Raw genomic sequence first — 19,759 nt, forward strand, 5'->3', positions numbered from 1 at the left:
ATATTAATTTATTTAAATCCACAACAATAATAGATACTATGATGATCATCCCCCAGGTTAAGATGTCAGAACTGAAGCTTGGGGGAATTTAATTTGCTCAAGATCACTTCTTACATGTATTAAGACTCATTGTTCATTTAATCCTCAAATAACAACAGATAGTATCATCTTCCCTGTCATACAGATGGGGAAGGTAAAGTTGACAGAGTTTAATTTGCTGGAGATCACAGAGCTGATGAAGCAGAGGAGCTGAGCTTTGAACTCATGCAGTTTGGTGCCAGGGCCATTGTGCGTAGCTCCTGTGCCTTGGGTTCAAGCCCTATTCTGAGTGGCTTTTCTTGCAGGGCAATGTGAGAGGGCAGCAACAACTTGAACTCAGGCCCATGGCCCATGTTGCTTTGGAGCCCAGTGGTGTCACCAGCTCCTTCTTCTTGCTTTACCTTCTTCCGACTCCACTTGGGGCAAACAGGCTCTATTCCTGGCCTCAACCCTCAGGCTCAGGGAGGCACGCCCTGAAGGCTATGCCAGTATAGTTGGCAAAGAAGCCTCCCAGGCTGACTTGGGGTTTCAAGTCCATTCACAACCAAAACTTTCAAAGTCAGTGTAGGACAGCCCTAGAAATTTGTGGCCACTGGGAGTGACTTAAAGGTCTCCTCCCAATTGTTCTTCCATCCCGGGCCATACCTGATGCAGAAAATCTTCCTTCTTTTCTTTTCTTTTCTTTTTCCTTCCTTCCTTCCTTCCTTCCTTCCTTCCTTCCTTCCTTCCTTCCTTCCTTCCTTCCTTCCTTCCTTCCTTTCTCTCTCTCTCCTTCCTTCCTTCCTTCCTTCCTTCCTTCTTTCTTTCTGATGGAGTCTCACTCTGCCACCCAGACTGGAGTGTTGTAGTGTGATTTCGGCTCAGTGCAACTTCTGCCTCCTAGGTTCCAGGGATTCTCCTGCCTCAGCCTCTCGGGTAGCTGGGACTACAGGTGCATGCCACCACACCCGGCTAATTTTTTATTTTTAGTAGAGACGGGGTTTCACCATGTTGGCCGGGCTGGTCTCGAACTCCTGACCTCGGGTGATCCACCCACCTCAGCCTCCCAAAGTGCTGGGATTACAGGCATGAGCCACTGCACCCGGCTGAAAATCTCTTAACTAGTCCCACAGGATGGCCTTTCCACTTTGGCTTCCATTGGCCTAGAGAAGCTGGTTCTGGGGACCCTGGTAGCTTCTGAACCTCCTTGGTGGACAGGAAGGGAGGGGGAGGAAGACTCTGCCTTCCTGTTCCATCTGGTGGAATCAGCTAACCTCCCCCCACTACATCCCTTTTCAGGATTGTGCCAATTAGAAAGAGAAGCCTATGCGTTCATACTGGAATTTCTAGAAGAAGAACATATGGTAAGAAAGTTATCTGGACCTTTATGTGAACTAAGGCAGAAAGTAGAAAAAAAAAAGAGGGCTTATGCCTCCTTGGGTTTTGAGTACTAGCCCTGGCTTGGAAGCCACCAGATACTCAGCCCATTGTTGCCTCCTGACCAGGCAGATCTTTGGTGGCTAGGCCACTGGACAGGGTGTCTAGGGCTCAGATCTTGCAGTTCCCTTCCTGTAGGAAGGATCTTCATCAGAGATCCCTAGCCCCACTGTCCTCCAGAGCCCTACATAGGTGACCAGACATTGGTGAGCAGCAGTCCTGGGGACAGGGATATTGCACTGAGAAAATCAAGTGAGCAATCCATCCTTTGGCCTAGTTGATTGGAACCTGGGCTGGGTGTGAGGAGCAGGGGTCGGGTGCAGGTCTCATGTGCTGCCTGTGGGCAGAGCTAAGGACTGAAGCCCAGCTTATGGGCAGCAGTCTGTGTATTGTGTCCTAGTCTGAGTTCGCCAAGCTGAAGTTCCTGAGTGCTGTGGAAACTTTGAGTAGTGCTGTGCGTGCCCAGGCAGATGGCAATATGGACAATTACTATCCCAAAGCCATCCTGGCCAAGAAAATTGAGGTGAGAAAGACCCAAGCTCTTCTGGGAGTTCATCATTCAGGGATGAGGATGACAAGTCCTGGACCTGAGGGCTGGCATGTCTCTCTGAGGGGGTTCTTGTTGTTGTTTTTGTTGTTTTTTTTCCTGGCCTTTCTAGATACTAATTCTTGAAGAATCCACTGAGATTTTGATGGGCAACATGCGTCAACAAGCCATGCTCTGCATCGTGGCGCTGAGGTGCCTTTCCTGCCCTTACCCCTCAGAGCGCCTGGTCTCTGGTGCTGAGAACATTTGGGTTGGGAGGGAGGGCAAGGTTTGGGGACTTAACTTTTGGCCTGTGGGTGGCAGAGCCCCAGTGGCTGCTACTTTATCTGCCTGCATCCTGGGGTGGAGGGGGGGTTCTCCAATTGTACTTTTGAGAGCCTATTAGGACATCCAGTGATCGAAGCTTCCCCAGAAACCGGGGCCCTCCTTATCCGGAGGAGAGGCCATTAGAAAGTGTTTGGGGTCTCAGGTCCCCACTGTTTGCCTGCACCTCAGAGAGAGCAGCAGAGCAATTCTCCCAGAGGGTCCTAGAAACATAACCCAGCCTCTCCCAGGGATCCCCAAAGCCCCTTGTCATTCCCTGCCTCCCCCTGAAGTCAGGTGAATCCACCATTCCGCTTGTCCCAGAAACTGGATCTGGTAAATGTGGGCGTCTCCAGCCTGTTCTCTCTGCCGCCCATCATGCCCAGCCTGTACCGAAGAGACAATGCGAGTCTCTACCTCCAGGTAATCCCCACCTCTTCATGGAGCTCCACAGGGAGGGTTTGTCTTTGGAGTCACCTCCTGTCCTTTAACTCCCCGCCCTTCTCCTACTCTGATCTCTCTGCTTAGCCCTTGGCCCCGTGACCCTCGGGCTGCTAAGAAGCACTCCGGCTGTCATACCCTCACCTGCCTTTCCAGGGATCGGCCCATGTTCCCACCCTATCCATGTCCTTGCTCACTAAGGCTCACAGCAGCTTCAGTCATGGGAGGTGACAGTCTGATAATAAAACCCAGGGATACTATGGAGCAACTGACCGGTAGACTGTCAAATCTTCCCAGGGGCCTGCAGTTTTTTATTTTATTTTTAATTTTTAAATTTTGAGACAGGGTCTCACTCTGTTGCCCAGGCTGGAGTATAGTGATGCAATCATAGCTCACTGCAGCCTCACCCTCCGGAGCTCAAGCTATCTTCCCACCTCAGCCTTTGTAGTTTTAAAAATTGATGTTTCCTGCCGGGTACAGTGGCTCACGCCTGTAATCCCAGCACTTTGGGAGGCCAAGGCAGGCAGATCATGAGGTCAGGAGATCGAGACCATCCTGGCTGACAAGATGAAACCCCATGTCTACTAAAAATACAAAAATTAGCCGGGCGTGGTGGCGGGCGCCTGTAGTCCCAGCTACTCGGGAGGCTGAGGCAGAAGCATGGCGTGAACCCGGGAGGCAGAGCTTGCAGTGAGCTGAGATCACGCCACTGCACTCCAGCCTGGGTGACAGAGTGAGACTGTCTCAAAAATAAACAAAAAAATAAATACAAATAGATGTTTCCTGAACCCAGTGGAATGAATCTAATGCGGAGAGTCCCACGGGGTCTGGCTCCTGGGAAGAATGGCCCAATGCCTACATTTTACCACTGGCTCACAATTTGGGCTGGACCTGGTCCAGTCTTCATTGAGGGCAAGAAAGGTCAGCACCAAGGAAGATCAGAGTGTGGCTGGCCATGAGAGAGAGAATGCTGGGGGTGGCAGAGCCAGGCTGGCCCCACTTCCTTCCTCCAGAGGTAGGGGACAAGGAGATAGGGGAGTGCCCCCAGGGAGCTGAGCTGGCACTGTGGCAGTCTGTTCTGGACACTCCCTGTCTCTTCACTTGTCAGACAGTCCAGGCCTTAGATGACATGTTGCAGGCTCTTGTGATGGACGGTATGAACCCCAACATGCTCATACTACAACACTTCCTGGAGGTAAGTGGCTGTGGAAATCAAGGAAACTGAAAGTCCATATTAATTCTAGTATGTTTGGGAGGAAAGGAAAAGAATATCAGGATAGCCTGGGTGTCATTCTAGTCCAAAAACCATTGGTTCTCAAGCCTCAGCATGCATAAACATCACTTGAAGACAAATTTCTGTGTCTCCCACAAAATATCTTTTTGAGGATCACATTTTTGGAAACATAGCCAGCTAAGCTGAGGACCCATTTCCGCCCAGGACTTGGACATATTGGGGCTTCAATGGTAATAACATTTACATCCCTGCCAGACTTTAATCTTCAAAGTATTTTCCCCTTTTGCAGTGTCTGCCGTTGCTCTGTGATAAAGAAGACCTCAGTGCTTAACCATCAGGCTACTTTTATATCCCTTAATGTAATCCCCACCAGAGACTCAATGTACTCCTTTAACTATCTTTAGAGCTTTAGAGCATTTCAAATATTCTTAGTTATGACAAATTGTTATCTCCTGAGGGTAGTTTGAGTTGGGGAAACAGCCAAGAGTCACTTGAAACTGACTTTCATGAACAGGATGGTAATCAATTAGGGTAATATAATTTTGCATAAAACATTAGGTGTGACTACAAAGAAGGAGACAAGATTGCCCAGGCATCTTAAAAAAAGACCTTGGCAAGGCCAGGCACGGTGGCTTATGCCTGTAATCCCAGCACTTTGGGAGGCCGAGGCGGGTGGATCACTTGAGGTCAGGAGTTTGTGATCAGCCTGGCCAACATGGTGAAACTCTGTCTCCACTAAAAATACAAAAAAATTAGCTGGTCATGGTGGCAGGCACCTGTAATCCCAGCTACTCGGGAGGCTGAGGCAGGAAAATCGCTTGAACCCGGGAGGCGGAGGTTGCAGTGAGCCGAGATCACGCCATTGCACTCCAGCCTGGGCAACAAGAGTGAAACTCCGTCTCAAAAAAACCCCCCCAAAACCCAAAAAAGACTTTGACAAGGACTTTAGCTAGAGGGAAATTTGTCCACATTTGGATGAGTGACATAGTTCTTTTGGAATGTACCATCTCTGGTATGTTTGTTGAGAAGGATTTTTGTGCTTTTTAGGCAACCTTGCTATAAATGTAAGAACAAATGTTCTGTTGTTCTTGGAGTCTGTGGGAAACAGAGATGCAAAACTTTGGTCCTGGTCAGCGTAGAGTCTTCAAGAGATGCATTACTGGGGTTCTCATTATCCAAAGATAAATGGAGCCCTGCAAAAGCACCATCTGAAACAGGTTCCAACATTTTGTATAAAATAGTGGAGAAATCAATTTACCTTGATACATAAACTTAAAAGTATAAAAATAAGTTATTTTTATGTGTAACAAAATTTATTTTTGCTACTTTGAGGTAATTCTCAGTCAAGTGTGTATATTTTAGACATATTTTTCCTACAAAAGGACATGATGGCATAATACGACATCATTTATCTCACATTTGACTTTGCAGAGCTGGATCAGAAAGGTTGAATTTAAGGGCTATATGGTTTTCTTAAGGGCCCTCCTTTTTCTTTTGTCTTCTTTTTTTCTGTTTTTAAATTAAGGTATAATTTACATATAGTATAATTCAGCTTTTAGTGTGTAGATCTGTGGGTTTTGACAAATGCATGCAGTCCTGTAACTACAGCCACTATCAAGCTATAGAGCAGTTCTATCACCCCCCAATTCCCCCATGACTCTATGGTCAACCCCTTCCCCATTCCCCATCCCTGGCAATGGCTGATTTGTTTCCTGTCCCTATAGTTTTGCCTTTTCTAAAATGTCCTCTAGGTGCAATGTCATCTAGGTGCTATAGTCCCAGCACTTCGGGAGGGCAAGATAGGGGGATCACCTAAGCCGAGGAGTTTGAGACCAGCCTAGGCAACATATGAGATCCCATCTCTACTAGAAATTACAAAAAATATTATCTGGGCATGTGGTGTGTGCCTGTTGTCTCAGCTACTTGGGAGGCTGAGGTGAGGGGATCGCCTGAAGCCTAGAGGTTGAGGCTGCAGTGAGCTGTGATTGTAATACCACCCTCCAGCCTGGGCAACAAAACTAGACCCTGTCTCAAAAATAAATAAATAATTAATTAAATAAGATAATTAAAATGTTGTCTAAGGCTGAGTACTCCAGCCTGGGGAACAAAGCGAGACCCTATCTCAAAAATAAATAAAATAATTAAAATGTTACCTAAGGCTGAGTATAGTGGCTCATGCCTGTAATTCCAGCACTTTGGGAGGATCACTTGAGCCCAGGAGATCAAGACCAGCCTGGGCAACAGTGAGACCCCCATCTCTACAAATAATAAAAAAATTATCCGGGCATGGTGTTGTGTACCTGTGGTCCCAGCTACTTGGGAGGCTAAGGTGGGAGGATCACCTGAGCCCAGGAGGTCGAGGCTACAGTGAGCTGTGACAATGCCACTGCACTCCAGCCTGGGTAATAGAGGGAGACCTTGTCTCAAAAAAAAAAAAAAAAAAGACATCTAAGTAGCATTATCCAGTAGACAGTCTCTGGAGTCTGTCTTCTTTCATTTAGCATAATGCATTTGAGGTTTATTCGTGTTGCTATGTGTATCAGTACTTTATTTCTTTTTATTTTTTAATTGAGTAGATGGATCACAGTTTGTGCATTAATTTTCCAGTTGAGGAACTTTGGGGTTGTTTCTGGATTGGGATGATCACAAATAAAGCTGCTATAAATCTTTGTGTGCAGGCTTTTGTATGAACATAGGTTTTAATTTCACTTGGATAAATCTCTTGGAGTGGGATTGCTGTGTTGTATGGCATGTGGATGTTTGACTTTATAAGATACTTCCCAGCTGAGCGCAGTGGCTCCTGCCTGTAATCCCAGCACTTTGGGAGGCAGAGGAGGGCGGATCACCTGAGGTCGGGAGTTTAAGACCAGCCTGACCAACATGGAGAAACCCCATCTCTACTAAAAATACAAAATTAGCCGGGCGTGGTGGCATATGCCTGTAATCCCAGTTATTTAGGAGGCTGAGGCAGGAGAATCGCTGGAACCTAGGAGGTGGAAGTTGCTGTGAGCCGAGATCACACCATCGCACTCCCAGCCTGGGCAACGAGAGTGAAACTCCATCTCAAAAAAAAAAAAAAGGAGGGGAGGATACTTCCAAAGTGTTTCCCAAGAGGCCATTTTCCATTCCCACTAGCAATGTGTAAGAGTCCCAGTTGCTCTGCATCTCTGCCAGCATGTGGTATTGTTAGTGTTTCCTTTTAGTCATTCTTATAGATGTGTAGTGGCATCTCTTTGTGGTTTTAACTTGCATTTCCTAGTGACTAATGTTGAGCACCTTTTCATAGACTTGTTGCCATCTACATATCTGCTTTGAAGAAGCGTCTGTTTTAAGTCTTTTGCCCGTTTTTTTATTGGGTTGTTTTCTTATTTGGGGGTTTGAAGTTTCTTTATTTTATTTTATTTTATTCGAGATAGCATCTCACTCTATTGCCCAGGCTGGAGAGCATTGACACCATCACTACTGGCTGCAGCCTCGAACCTCCCCGAGAGACCTTCCCACTTCAGCCTCTTGAGTAGCTAGGACCATAGGTGTGCGCCACCATGCTCCACTAATTTTTGAATGTTGTGGGCAGGCACAGTGGCTCACACCTGCAGTCCCAGCATTTTGAGAGGCTGAGGTGGGCAGATCACTTGAGGTCAGAAGTTCGAGACCAGCCTGGACAACGTGGCAGAACCCCATCTCTACTAAAAATACAAAAATTAGCCAGGTGTAGTGGCATATGCCTGTAATCCCAGCTACTGAGGTGACTGAGGCAGGAGAATCTCTTGAACCTGGGGGGAGAAGTTTGCAGTAAGCCAAGATCATGCCACTGTACTCCAGCCTGGGCGACAGAGTGAGACTCTGTCTCAAAAAAAAAAAAAAAAAAAATTTATGTAGAGCTACGGTCTCCCTATGTTGCCCATACTGGTCTCGAGCTCCTGGGTGCAAGCAGTCCTCCTGCCTTGGCCTCCCAAAGTGCTGGGATTACAAGTGTATGAACCACCACACCCAGCCTTGAGAGCTCTTTGTATATTCTGGATATAAATCTTTTGCCAGATATGTGATTTGCAGACATTTTCTCCCATTTTGTGGCCTGACTTTATACAGTGTCTTTTTTTTTTTTTTTTTTTTTTTTTTTTGAGACAGAGTCTCACTCTGTCACCCAGGCTGGAGTGCAGTGGCATGATCTCAGCTCACTAAACTTCTGCCTCCCCGGTTCAAGCAATTCTCCTGCCTCAGCCTCCCAAATAACAGGGATTACAGGTGTGTGCCACCATGCCTGGCTAATTTTTATATTTTTAGCAGAGACAGAATTTCGCCATACTGGCCGGGCATTCATTGAATGCCCACATCGTGTTGAACTCCTGCCCTCAGGTGGCCCACTCACCTCAGCCACCCGAAGTGCTGGGATTATAGGTGTGAGCCACGACGGCCATCCCCGGCCACTCTTAACAGTATCTTTTGAAGAGCAGGTAGTTTTTCATTTTGGTGAAGTCCAAATTATTATTATTTTTTATGGTTATATTTTGTTTATATTATTTAGGAATTTTTGCCTTCCTTACGTATTTTCTCATTTTCTTCTAGAATCTTATCATTCTAGATTTTAAGTCTGTGGTCAATTCTGAATTAACTTTTGTATTGGACGGTCAGGTATACGTTGTAGTTCATTTTTCTTTTTTTGGCACATGGCTGTCCATGATGGGGTTCAGTGCTCTGGGAGAAAGGCTACCCTGAAGGACACCTGTCCAGCAGCTGTGATACAGGACACACTTTCCCAAAAGTTTGTAGCAAGCAGGACACAGGCCTCTTTTCCCTGGTGGGATCTCAACCTAGTGTAGTAATAATAACACTTATAGGGTTGCTGGGAGGATAGAGTGGGTTATTCTATTCAGAATACTTACCTGTGTCACTATTATTATTAACCTCCAGAAATTAATGGCTCTGAATCTCATCCTTCAGAGACCACTTTACCCCTTCCGCTGGCCTAGCAGGTAGGGGTTTGCATGGATATGCTGCCAAGAGAGCCCCATCTCCCCACCTTATCCCATTCCTGCTTACCCACTGCTTTGTAATTCTACATCTAAGGCACAGCGCTGTCTTTAAACATTCCTCTCAGAAGAGACCCAGAAGGTAGCAGGTGAAACCCCGGAGACATTTTTTTTTTTTTTTTTTTTTTTTTGAGACAGAGTCTTGCTCTGTCACCCAGGCTGGAGTGCAAAGGTGTGATCTTAGCTCATTGCAACCTCCGCCTCCCGGGTTCAAGCCATTCTGCTGCCTCAGTCTGCTGAGTAGCTGGGACCACAGGCAGGCACCACCACACCCAGCCAATTTTTTGTATAGCCCCAGTGACTCTTAAACACATCTTTGCTTTGCCAAGTTCATGGGGGCCTGCCACAACTCCCTCCTTTTTGTCTTTTTAGCAGTCAGGGATGTGGAATCAAGAGAAGGAAGGGAGCAGCACTCCCACAGAAGGTGTTCACAAGGTCTCTTTACTCCTTTTCCAGATCATCTTACCTTGGTCATCACTGTCAGACAAAGTGCACGAACAGATGCGGGCCTTGGGCACTATTTCCCGGCTGCTGAGGTTTATTTGCGGTTTCCCAGAACTGTCAGTGAGTGCTTGGAGTCGGGGAAAGGCTGACTCAGTAGGCCCTGCTTCTCTGCACATGGGGTACCTGAGAGCCTATGGCTCTGCAGGGGGTTACTGGGAGGTGGGTGGTCAGAGTGTCCCTCTTTTTTTGCATTAGCGACTTTTCTGTTCCTATGGGGTAAGAGGTTTGACTTGTTTGCTTGGTCTGCCCTTGGCCAAGTGAGTTCCAACTGGCTGGACACATCTCAGCCTTGCTGGGGGACCTTGGCCTAAACAGCTGAGTTGGGTCCACAACTTCCCACTGGCTAACATGTTTCGGGGATCTGGCTGCCGCATTTCCCTGGGTGTTGCTTTGAAAGGTTTTTCTTGGCCAGGGAAAGAGTGTGGAGCTGGTGTGGTGAGGGGATACATGCAGGCAAATGATTCAGTGGTGTGGAGGGGTGGGGAGGTTGGAGAGGGTTGGTGGCCACAGTATGGGGAAGCTCCTTTTCGGGTGATGGGGAGTTAACCAGTTTCCTCTTTGGGGCAGCACATGGAGGAATTCTCAATGAGTGGGAAACTGATGAGCATCTTCGGCCTCTTCTGCATGGACTGCAACCACGAGATCAGCAAAGAGGCATCGGAGGCATTGCATTACCTGTTCAAAATCCTTGTGCTTCAGAGAAGTAAGCAACATGAGCCTGGGTAGCCACTGGGCTGCAGCCATGAGAGCCGATGAATAACAGGAGCACATAAGCACTGCTCATTGAATGCCCACTTTGTGTCAGGCGCACGATGAAGGGCAGCTCCTTCTCACGAGGGCAGAGTAAATATGCTATGATATGCCCCAAGATGAGGGATCCTCGTTACAAGTAGATCTGGAAATTTTATCTGGATGAGCTCCAACCCCATTGCTGATGCAATGCCCTCTTGTAAGTGATTCTAAGAGATTCTCAGGGAAAAGGGGAGCTAGGCTTGCAGCCACCTATGGAATCAACTTGGATACTCAATATTTCCCAGTGGTTTCAGCCTTACTGCTAGGCCTAAGACTGGGAAAATGAACATCTTTTCTTAGGGAACAAATTTGGGAGTCCCAGATTGAGCCCCTCTTTGCTCGAGGAAAACAAAAAAATACAAACAGTCACATACACTTCCAGAGGTGTCAGGAGGATTTGCAAATATCCCTAAAAGGAGCTTCAGAAACTCTTACTTCTCATGGTTCAACAGGGCATACTTCTTATGAGGGCATTTGCTCAGCACCCGCGGGTAGAACAGTCCACATTCTGGCACAGCGCAGAAAGAGCTGCAAGGACCAGACTGAGTCCCCAGCCGCATTCTCCCTCCACCCATTGGCCTGGTGCTGGGGAACTCGTCCCACTCTGTTGAGCAAATGTTATTTCACCCATTTCACTCTGTTGATCTTCTCTGAGGTTTGGAGGGCAAATAAAGAAGGGTGTGTTCCTATTTCCCTGTTAAGGCCCTGCCCCTTAATTGTTGTTTTTGGATTGAAGGTGTGAAACAGAAGACAGAGACTATCCTGAAGGATTTGCAGAAGCATTTCCATGGAGCATGGCTTGCCAGCCTGCAGGATCTAACACTGGTAACCATCACTCTCCACAGTGCATGAAATGTCCAGATGGGGAGCCATGACAGGGAATAAGGAGAGCTGGGGTGGGGAGATTGTAGAGGGCCTGGGTGGGGCCACAGAGGAGTAATCCTTCACCCAGAGGAGTGTCTCCAAAGCTCAAGGTCTCATGGATAGCAGGCTGGAGGGGTAAGACCCATTCCCTAGCTGCACTTGAGTTGACTGAGGCTTGAAGTCATTGAGAGAGTTCTTTTTTTTTTTTTTTCTTTTTTTAATAGAGTCTTCCTTTGTTGCCCAGACTGGAGTGGTGCGATCTCAGCTTACTGCAACTCTGACTCCTGGGTTCAAGTGATTCTCTAGCCTCAGCCTCCCGAGTAGCTGGGATTACAGGCTCATGCCACCACACCCAGCTAATTTTTGTATTTTTTAGTAGAGATGGGGTTTCACCATGTTGGCCAGGCTGGTCTCGAACTCCTGACTTCAGGTGATCCACCCGCCTTGGCCTCCCAAAGTGCTAGGATTACAGGCGTGAGCCACTGCGCCTGGCCAAAATAGTTCTTTAAAAGAAGTATAGTCAACCCTATTCTCCTCCTACAGATTGTGCCCTTGTACCTTATTTGTAGCCTAGCCCTAATTTTTTTTATTCAGTAAAGATGTATTGGTTGTCTTAGCCAGGCGCTGTGGCTCATGCCTGTAACCCCAGCACTTTGGGAGAATGAGGCAGGTGGATCACAAGGTCAGGAGATCGACACTATCCTGGCTAACACGGTGAAACCCCGTCTCCACTAAAAATACAAAAAAAATTAGCTGGATGTGGTGGCGGGCACCTGTAGTCCCAGCTACTCAGGAGACTGAGGCAGGAGAATGGCGTGAACTCAGGAGGCAGAGCTTGCAGTGAGCCGAGATCGCGCCACTGCACTCCAGCCTGGGTGACAGAGCGAGACTCCATCTCAAAAAAAAAAAAGATGTATTGGTTGTCTTAGATACGGTGTCTCCAGGCTCAATCAACTCAAATCACTCCAGTCAGAAATCCAGGAGTCATCCCTTGCTCTTTCCTCTCCCTCACTCTCCACATCCAATTCAACACCAGGTTTGTTCATTCTGCCTCCTGGATAGCTCTTGAATTTGTCCACTCTGCTCCAGCCCCACTGTGGGGCCCCCAGAATCTCTTGCCTGGGTCACTCCAGCAGCCCCTTACTGATCATCCTGTTTCCAACTATGCTTCTTGTCACATCACTTTCTATGCTATAGTCAGAGAACTGCATTTCTAAAATGCAATTGCTGAGATGAATTATTCCCCTTCAGACTTTGCACTGACTCTCCACTGTCCTCATTCTAAAGTCCAAACTTGTTCACTTGACCCACAAGACCCTTCATGATCTGGTTGCTGCTGTAACCTCATCTTGTCTCAGTCTCCCTTTTCCACCTGGCCCAGGTCTCCCTTGCAGGACACAGTAGTTAGGCTGAACTTCCTTCCACTCCAGGCCTTTGCATATTCTGTTCCCTCTGCCTGGAACTCTGTCCTTTTTCCTTGGGTCTGAATCATGGCGGTAGGGGAAACAAACACATCCTTCTTCACATGGCAGTAGGAAGGAGAAGTGCTGAGCAAAGGAGAAAAAGCCCCTTATAAAACCATCAGATCTTGTGAGATCTCACTCACTATCACAAGAACAGCATGAGGGTAACCACCCTGACACATGGGGATTATGGGAACTATAGTTCAAGATGAGATTTGGGTGGGAATACAACCAAACTGTATCACTCACATTGCACTATAACTGCCTGTTTACTTGCCCTGACTTGATGGTAAATTCCTTGAGGGTAAAGGCATTGTATGTTTTAGTTGCAGTTTTCCTGAGCTCCCAGCAATAGGACCAGGCACAGAGCTGAGCCTCAATATTGTTTGAGTGAATGAGCTTCACGTGGATATGCAGGTGCAGGCTCAGAGATAGGAGAGGTGTCTGCTGTACATAATAGCAGTCCTACTTGCTTTGGAATGCTGCAAGCTCACTAAACATCAGAACTCATTTCCAACGGACTCATTTGCTTGCATTCCAAATAGAAGTAGAAATGCCTTTTGCATTGTCCTCTGTGTCAAGTTGTCTGGACCATTGCTCCTTCCTGGAGATTTCAGAGCTGGTGGCACTCTGAAACTTGTTTCACACCATAGAATAGCCAGATGCTGGTCAGGGACTGCCTCCACTGGCCCCTGGTTGATTGGTCTCTTTGGAGGCCAGAGGCTTTGGGGCAGACCCAAGTTGGGATGCTGGCATCGTGGAGACAGCTGTTCTTCTTTCTTCAGTTCTTCAAGAAATACCTGACCCCTGAGGAGAGAGCAGATATGATCATGGTGAGCATGGAGGCCATGACCAACACCAGCAGGCATGACATCTCTGCAGCTTCCAAGATGTTAAAGATGATCCTGAAGTACACGATTCCAGAGATCGGGAAGGTAGCAGCTCTGGGGGACCTAATGGTTCAAGGTCAATTTAAGGAGTCTTTCTTTCTGTTCTGTTTTGGGTCTTGTTGTATCTCCTACCGGTTTGAGTTTAAAGAATCACATGCTTCAACCCATGGGATAAAAGGCTAAATGAGGAATAGTTCGTGATTGTGGAAAAGACTCTTCTTTGGGAAGTGTTGACCATCTGGCCTCTATCTCCAACAGGATGGAAAGAATTGAGTCAAAGCTATAGCAGACTACTAGGGGCTGCTAGGACCAGGAGAGACCTCAGTCTTTCTTCCTGCTTCCAGACAGTATTTGATATGTTAGATCTATAGGTGCCTTCTCCTTTCTTCAGGAGGGATAATTCAGGGGCGTGTGTGTGTATATAAATATATACATATATATATATACACACATCCACAAACTTATGACACACTAACATAAATAGAGATGAAATACAGAGACTCCTTTATGAGAGCTGCGACTAGTTCTCAGTAAAATTAAGACAGCATAGGGCTGGGCGCAGTGGCTTACAGCTGTAATCCTAGCACTTTGGGAGGCCGAGGTGGGAGGATCACTTGAGCCTAGGAGTTTGAAACCAGCCTGGGCAACATGGCAAGACCCCATCTCTTAAAAACATTAATAAAAAAATTAAGACAGCACAGTTTAGCGGTCCTTTTTATTATAGTATTTTAAAAGATCTTATGGACTGATGGAGGCCCTCTTATTTTAAGGGCCTAACCCACTTCTCTAACTCACTTATGACCTCTCCACAGTATGCTCTATGAGCAGTTCCGGGATCTTACACTTTCCACTTCTCTGGCCTGGATTGCCTTTTGATTGAATGCCTCAGAACAGACCGCTGATAAGTTGAAGGGGACCCCAAAGATCAACTACTCTAACTCCCCACTTGATGCTTGTAATCTCTTTTGAAGGTTTTAAATCTATTTTGTATGGAATGCTTCACAAATTTACATGTCATCCTTGTGCAGGGGCCATGCTAATCTTCTCTGTATTATTCTAATTTTCGTATCTGTGAAGCAAGCACAATGCTTGTAATCTCTTTGAGAGCACCCCAGACCACTGGACAGCCAGATGGTGCTGAAAGCAATCTTGAGGCGCTCACTACCTTAAACCATAGCTCATTTGTATTTGTAAACTACTTTCTTTTAAAAAATTTTAATTTACAAAAAGGATATATATTTATGGCATACAACATGATATTTTGAAATATGTATGCATTGTGGAATGGTTAAACCAAGCTAATTAACATATCAATTAACTCACATACTTTTTTTTTGGTAGTGAGAACGTTGAAAACCCACTGTCTTAGCAAATTTCAAGTATAGAATAGTCATCGTGTTGTACAATAGATCTGAACTGATTTCTCCTGTTTAAATGAAATTTTGTATCCTTTGACCAGTATCTCCCCAGTCCTCCTCACCCCCAGCCCCTGGTAACCACTGTTCTACTCTCTGCTTCCATGAGTTTGACTTTTTTAGATTCCATATCTAAATGAGATCACCCAATATTTGTTTTGCTATACCTGGCTTGTTTTGTTTTTCATAATGCCCTCCAGGTTCACGTATGTTGTTACAAATGACAGGGTTTCCTTCATTTTTAAGGGTGAATAGCATTCCATTGTGTATATGCCACATTTTCTTTATCCATTTATCTGTCGTTGGAAGCTTAGGTTCTTTCCCTATCATGGCTATTACAAAAGATTCTGCAGTGAACAGGGGAGTGCAGTTATCTCTTCCAGACACTGGTTTCATTTTCTTTGACTGTATACCCATAAGTGGTATTGGTAGTTTTACTTTTAGTTTTTTGAGTAACCTCCATCATGTTGGAATTTTCCATAATGGTTGTGCTCTTTATAAATGAGAAGGCCAGGTGCAGTGACTCACACCTGTAATCCCAGCACTTTGGGAGGCCCAGGAAGGAGGACTGCTTGAGTTTAGGAGTTCAAGACCAGCCTGGGCAATATAGTGAGACCTCATTTCTACTAAAAATCAAAAGCGTTAGTTGTGCATGGTGGTGCCCACTTGAGTCCCACTAGGGAGGTTGGGTTGAGAGGATCTCTTGAACCCAGGGGATGGAGGCTGCAGGGAGCTATAATTGCGTGACTGCACCCCAGCTGGGACAACAGAGCTAGACCCTGTCTCAAAAGAAAAACAAAATGAAAAAAGGCTCAAAGAGGCTATGAGCCTTAATTACTGAAGTTTCATCACCAGTTATTAGGTGACAGACACTGTTCCAACCAATTCAGATGCATTAACTCAGAACTGTTGATGTGGGTAAAATCGTCCTCATATTTTGTGTGAGGAAATAGAGCACAGAGAGGATGAAAAGCTTTCCCAAGGTCACACAGTTAGTAAGTGAGGAGGTGAAATTCACATCCAGGGAGTGTGACTTTAGAGTTCATGCGGACCACCACCTACTGCCTCCACCCTACATGGCCAGTAAACAGCAAGGACTGACTCTTCCCTCCCTCCCTTATAGTCTTGAGGCCACTTGGAGGCAGCAATCCTATGCCCTCTGCCTTCCTGTCTCTAAGTTACTCATCCTCAGATTCTTCCTTCATTCTTCATGACATGGTTTCCAGACATGGTTCTGGTCTCCCCTGGCTGCTCTCTATTTTGTCCCTCTTAAAATATCGGGGTTGTTCCGTGGTGGGCAGGTGTGTATAAAGCTACCCTTAAAATCCAAGGAAGCTGAGAGGTCAAAGAAAGAGGTTGATGAATCCAGTTTCTGAGAAAGAAACATTTAATACTGACTTAAAAACAAGCCATACTGGGCGCAGTGGCTTACGCCTGTAATTCCAGCACTTTGGGGGGCCGAGGTGAGTGGATCACTTGAGGCCAGGAACTCAAGACCAGCCTGGCCAACATGGTGAAACCCTGTCTTTACTAAAAATACCAAAAAAAAAAAAAAAAAAATTATCCGAGCGTGGTGATGTGCAGCGGTAATCCCAGCTACTCTGGAGGCGGAGGCAGGAGAATCACTTGAACCAGGGAGGTGGAGATTTCTGTGAGCCGAGATCACACCACTGTACTCCAGCCTGGGAGGCAGAAGGAGACTGACTCAAAAAAAAAAAAAAAAAAAAGAGCAGGCGTGGTTACTCACACCTGTTATCCCAGCACTTTGGGAGACTGAGGGAGGTGGATCAGCTGAAGTCAGGAGTTTGAGACCAGCCTGACCAACATGACAAAACCCCATCTCTACTAAAGATACAAAAATTAGCCGGGCATGGTGGCGTGCGCCTGTAGTCCCAGCTACTTGGGAGGCTGAGGCAGGAGAATTGCTTGAACCTAGGGGATGGAGGTTACAGTGAGCTGAGATTGCGTCACTGCACTCCAGCCTGGGCAACCAAGCTAGACTCCATCTAGAGCAAAACAAAACAAAACATAATGGAAGCCATGTCCCAGGAGGCTGCGAGAGGAGATGGTCGACCCCCCAGCTATCAACCACCATGTCCCAAGGCTTCTATACAATAGGAGTCAGACATGGTGGGTGTGCCTCTAGTCCCAGCTACTGGGAGGCTGAGGTGGGAGAAGCACTGGAGCCCAGGACTTCAAGGCTGCATGCAGTGAGCTATGAACATGCCACTACCTTGTCTCTAAGAAACAAACAAGCAAATATATCTTAGAGAAGGAATGTGTAGGACAATTAAAATCAACCCCTCAGGAAAAAGCAAGAATGCTATGCAAATCTGCCCTAAGGGCAGGATTTATGGTAAGGGTTGTTTTGACCTAAGGACAGGATTTACAGTAACAATAGATAAAGTAAGGCTGGTGTGGTGGCTCATGCCTGTAATCCCAGCGCTTTGGGAGGCCCAGGTGGGCGGATCAGGAGGTCAAGTGATCGAGACCATCCTGGCCAACATAGTGAAACCCCGTCTCTACTACAAATACAAAAATTAGCTGGGCGTGGTGGTGAGCGCCTATAGTCCCAGCTATTCCGGAGGATGAAGCAGGAGAATTGCTTGAACTCGGGAGGTGGAGGTTGCAGTGAGCTGAGACGACACTACTACACTCCGGCCTGGCGATAGAGTGAGACTGTGTCTCAAAAAAAAAAAAAAAAAAAAATAGATAAAGTAGAAATCTTAGAGGTATTCTGGGAACAAAGGTTAATCAGAGGTCAATATGGTGGTCAAAACGAAAAGAAAAGGAAAAAATAAAACAACAACAACAAAAAAGAAGTCAATATGCTGGGCCAGGTGCTGTGGCTTATGCCCATGACCCTAGCACTTTGGGAGGCCGAGGCAGGTGGACTGCTTGAGCCCAGGAGTTCGAGACCAGCCTGGGCAACATGGTAAAACCCTGTCTCTAATAAAAATACAAAAAATCAGCTGGGAGTGGTGGTGTGCACTTGTAATCCCAGCTACTCAGGAGGCTGAGGCATGATAAAACCTGGGAGGTGGAGGTTGCAGTGAGCTGAGATCTCGCCACTGCCCTCCAGCTGCATGGGCGACAGAGCAAGACTCTGTCTCAAAAAAAAAAAAAAAGTCAATATGGTGGATTAGCATCCAACATGGGGTTGCTTCAGGCCCCATAGGGTCCAAGACAGTCCGTAGTCCTGAGGGTGTGGCCTGACTAGAGCAGAGTGCGGTGGGACGGTGACTTTTTTGGTCTGGACATGCTGTGTATGCATTATGTGCAGCCCTACAGGTGAAGTGGGTGCCTAGTTATGTGGATGCTGGTGAGCTGCTGTCGAGTATCTGGAAATAACCTCCTTTTCCCTCATTTCAGGTGCCGGAAATCATCCAGTACATTTACTACCACATGAACAGCATTACAGAAACCACAGCCCAAAAAACCATTAAGAAGATCCTGTATTTGCTGTCCCAGTACTACACTGATGAAGTTATCCTGACACTATTGAAAATAGAAGATCAGTCACAAAAGTAGGTGACTTTCGATCCCATAAGTACATGCCCCCAGTAGTCTATTTGCTTCTTCTTAAAACATATTCAGGACGGGCACAGTGGCTCACTTCTGTAATCCCAGCACTTTGGGAGGCCCAGGTGGGCAGATCACCTGGGAGTCAGGAGTTCGAGACTAGCCTGGCCAACATGGTGAAATCCCATCTCTACTAAAAATACAAAAAATTAGCTGGGCGTGGTGGCGGGTGCCTGTAATCCCAGCTGTTTAGGAGGCTGAGTCAAGAGAATCCACTTGAATTTGCGAGGAAGAGGTTGCAGCGAGCCAAGATCGCGCCATTGCACTCCAGCCTGGGCAACAAGAGGGAAACTCTGTCTCAAAAAAAAAAAAAAAAAAGTCGCGGCTGGGCACAGTGGCTCACACCTATAATTTCAGCACTTTGGGAGGCTGAGGCGGGTGGATCATCTAGGGTCAGGAGTTCGAGACCATCCTGGTCAACATGGTGAAACCCCGTCTCTACTAAAAATACAAAAATTAGCTGGGCGTGGTGGCGGGGGCCTGTAATCCCAGTTACTCAGGAGGCTGAGGCGGGAGAATCACTTGAACCTGGGAGGCAGAGGTTGCAATGAGCCGAGATCGTGCCACTGTACTCCAGCCTGAGAGATACAGTGAGACACTGTCTCAAAAAAAAAAAAAGTTTTATACACACACACACACACACATATATATATAGCTGTTCTAACAAGCGTGTGGTAGCCTCTCATTGTGGTTTTAATTTGCATTTCCCTAATTCAGTTGCAACTAATGATGATGGGCATCGTTTCATGTCTTTCTTTGCCATTCACATATCTTCTTTAATCAAGTATCCAAGTCTTTTACCCATTTCAGTTGGATTGTTTTCTTATTGGTGAGTTTGAGAGTTCTTTATATATTCTGTATACAAGTCTTTTATCAGATATACGATTTTCATGTATATCTCCCATTTTGTGGATTGTCTTTTCATTCTCTTAAGAGTTCAAAAGTTTTTAATTTGATGAAATCCAGTGTTTTGTTTCTTATGGATCATATTTAGGGTCATAGGTATTTCTTTCCATGTTTTCTTCCAGAAGTTTTAACTTTTGTGTTTTATATTTATATTTCACTTTTACTTAACTTTTTAGAAAGCATGAGGAATGGGACTAGGTTCAGTTTGTTGCATATAGAAGTCTAATTTTTCCAGCACCATTTGTTGCAGAGATTATCATTTCTCCACTGAAGTGTCTTTGCACCTTTATCAAAAATCAATTGATGGCTGGGCATGGTGGCTCACACCTGTAA

The 19,759-nt window shown here is 46.3% G+C and overlaps 1 protein-coding gene and 1 non-coding gene across 3 annotated transcripts in view; one reads left to right on the forward strand and one right to left on the reverse strand.

The window, feature by feature from the left end:
* Positions 1–437: 437 nt before the first annotated feature.
* Positions 438–19,759, forward strand: part of LOC100427155 (maestro heat-like repeat-containing protein family member 7) — a 47,900-nt gene continuing 28,578 nt past the window's right edge. The window contains exons 1-9 of one of the 2 annotated variants that reach the window (XM_078002564.1): positions 438–1,382; positions 1,856–2,194; positions 2,599–2,728; positions 3,855–3,941; positions 9,467–9,574; positions 10,082–10,217; positions 11,043–11,131; positions 13,419–13,568; positions 18,311–18,465. In XM_078002564.1, coding sequence (XP_077858690.1) covers positions 2,148–2,194; positions 2,599–2,728; positions 3,855–3,941; positions 9,467–9,574; positions 10,082–10,217; positions 11,043–11,131; positions 13,419–13,568; positions 18,311–18,465 — 902 coding nt within the window. In that variant the 5' untranslated portion in view covers positions 438–1,382; positions 1,856–2,147. The remainder of the gene's footprint in view (positions 1,383–1,855; positions 2,195–2,598; positions 2,729–3,854; positions 3,942–9,466; positions 9,575–10,081; positions 10,218–11,042; positions 11,132–13,418; positions 13,569–18,310; positions 18,466–19,759) is intronic. The other variant, XM_078002566.1, reaches the window with a different exon arrangement.
* LOC114674864 (U6 spliceosomal RNA) lies at positions 14,507–14,609 on the reverse strand. Its single transcript, XR_003725948.1, has one exon. It is a non-coding gene; the product is annotated as a U6 spliceosomal RNA (small nuclear RNA).

The sequence above is a fragment of the Macaca mulatta genome, chromosome 1, assembly GCF_049350105.2.
Source record: "Macaca mulatta isolate MMU2019108-1 chromosome 1, T2T-MMU8v2.0, whole genome shotgun sequence".
Classification (NCBI taxonomy): domain Eukaryota; kingdom Metazoa; phylum Chordata; class Mammalia; order Primates; family Cercopithecidae; genus Macaca; species Macaca mulatta.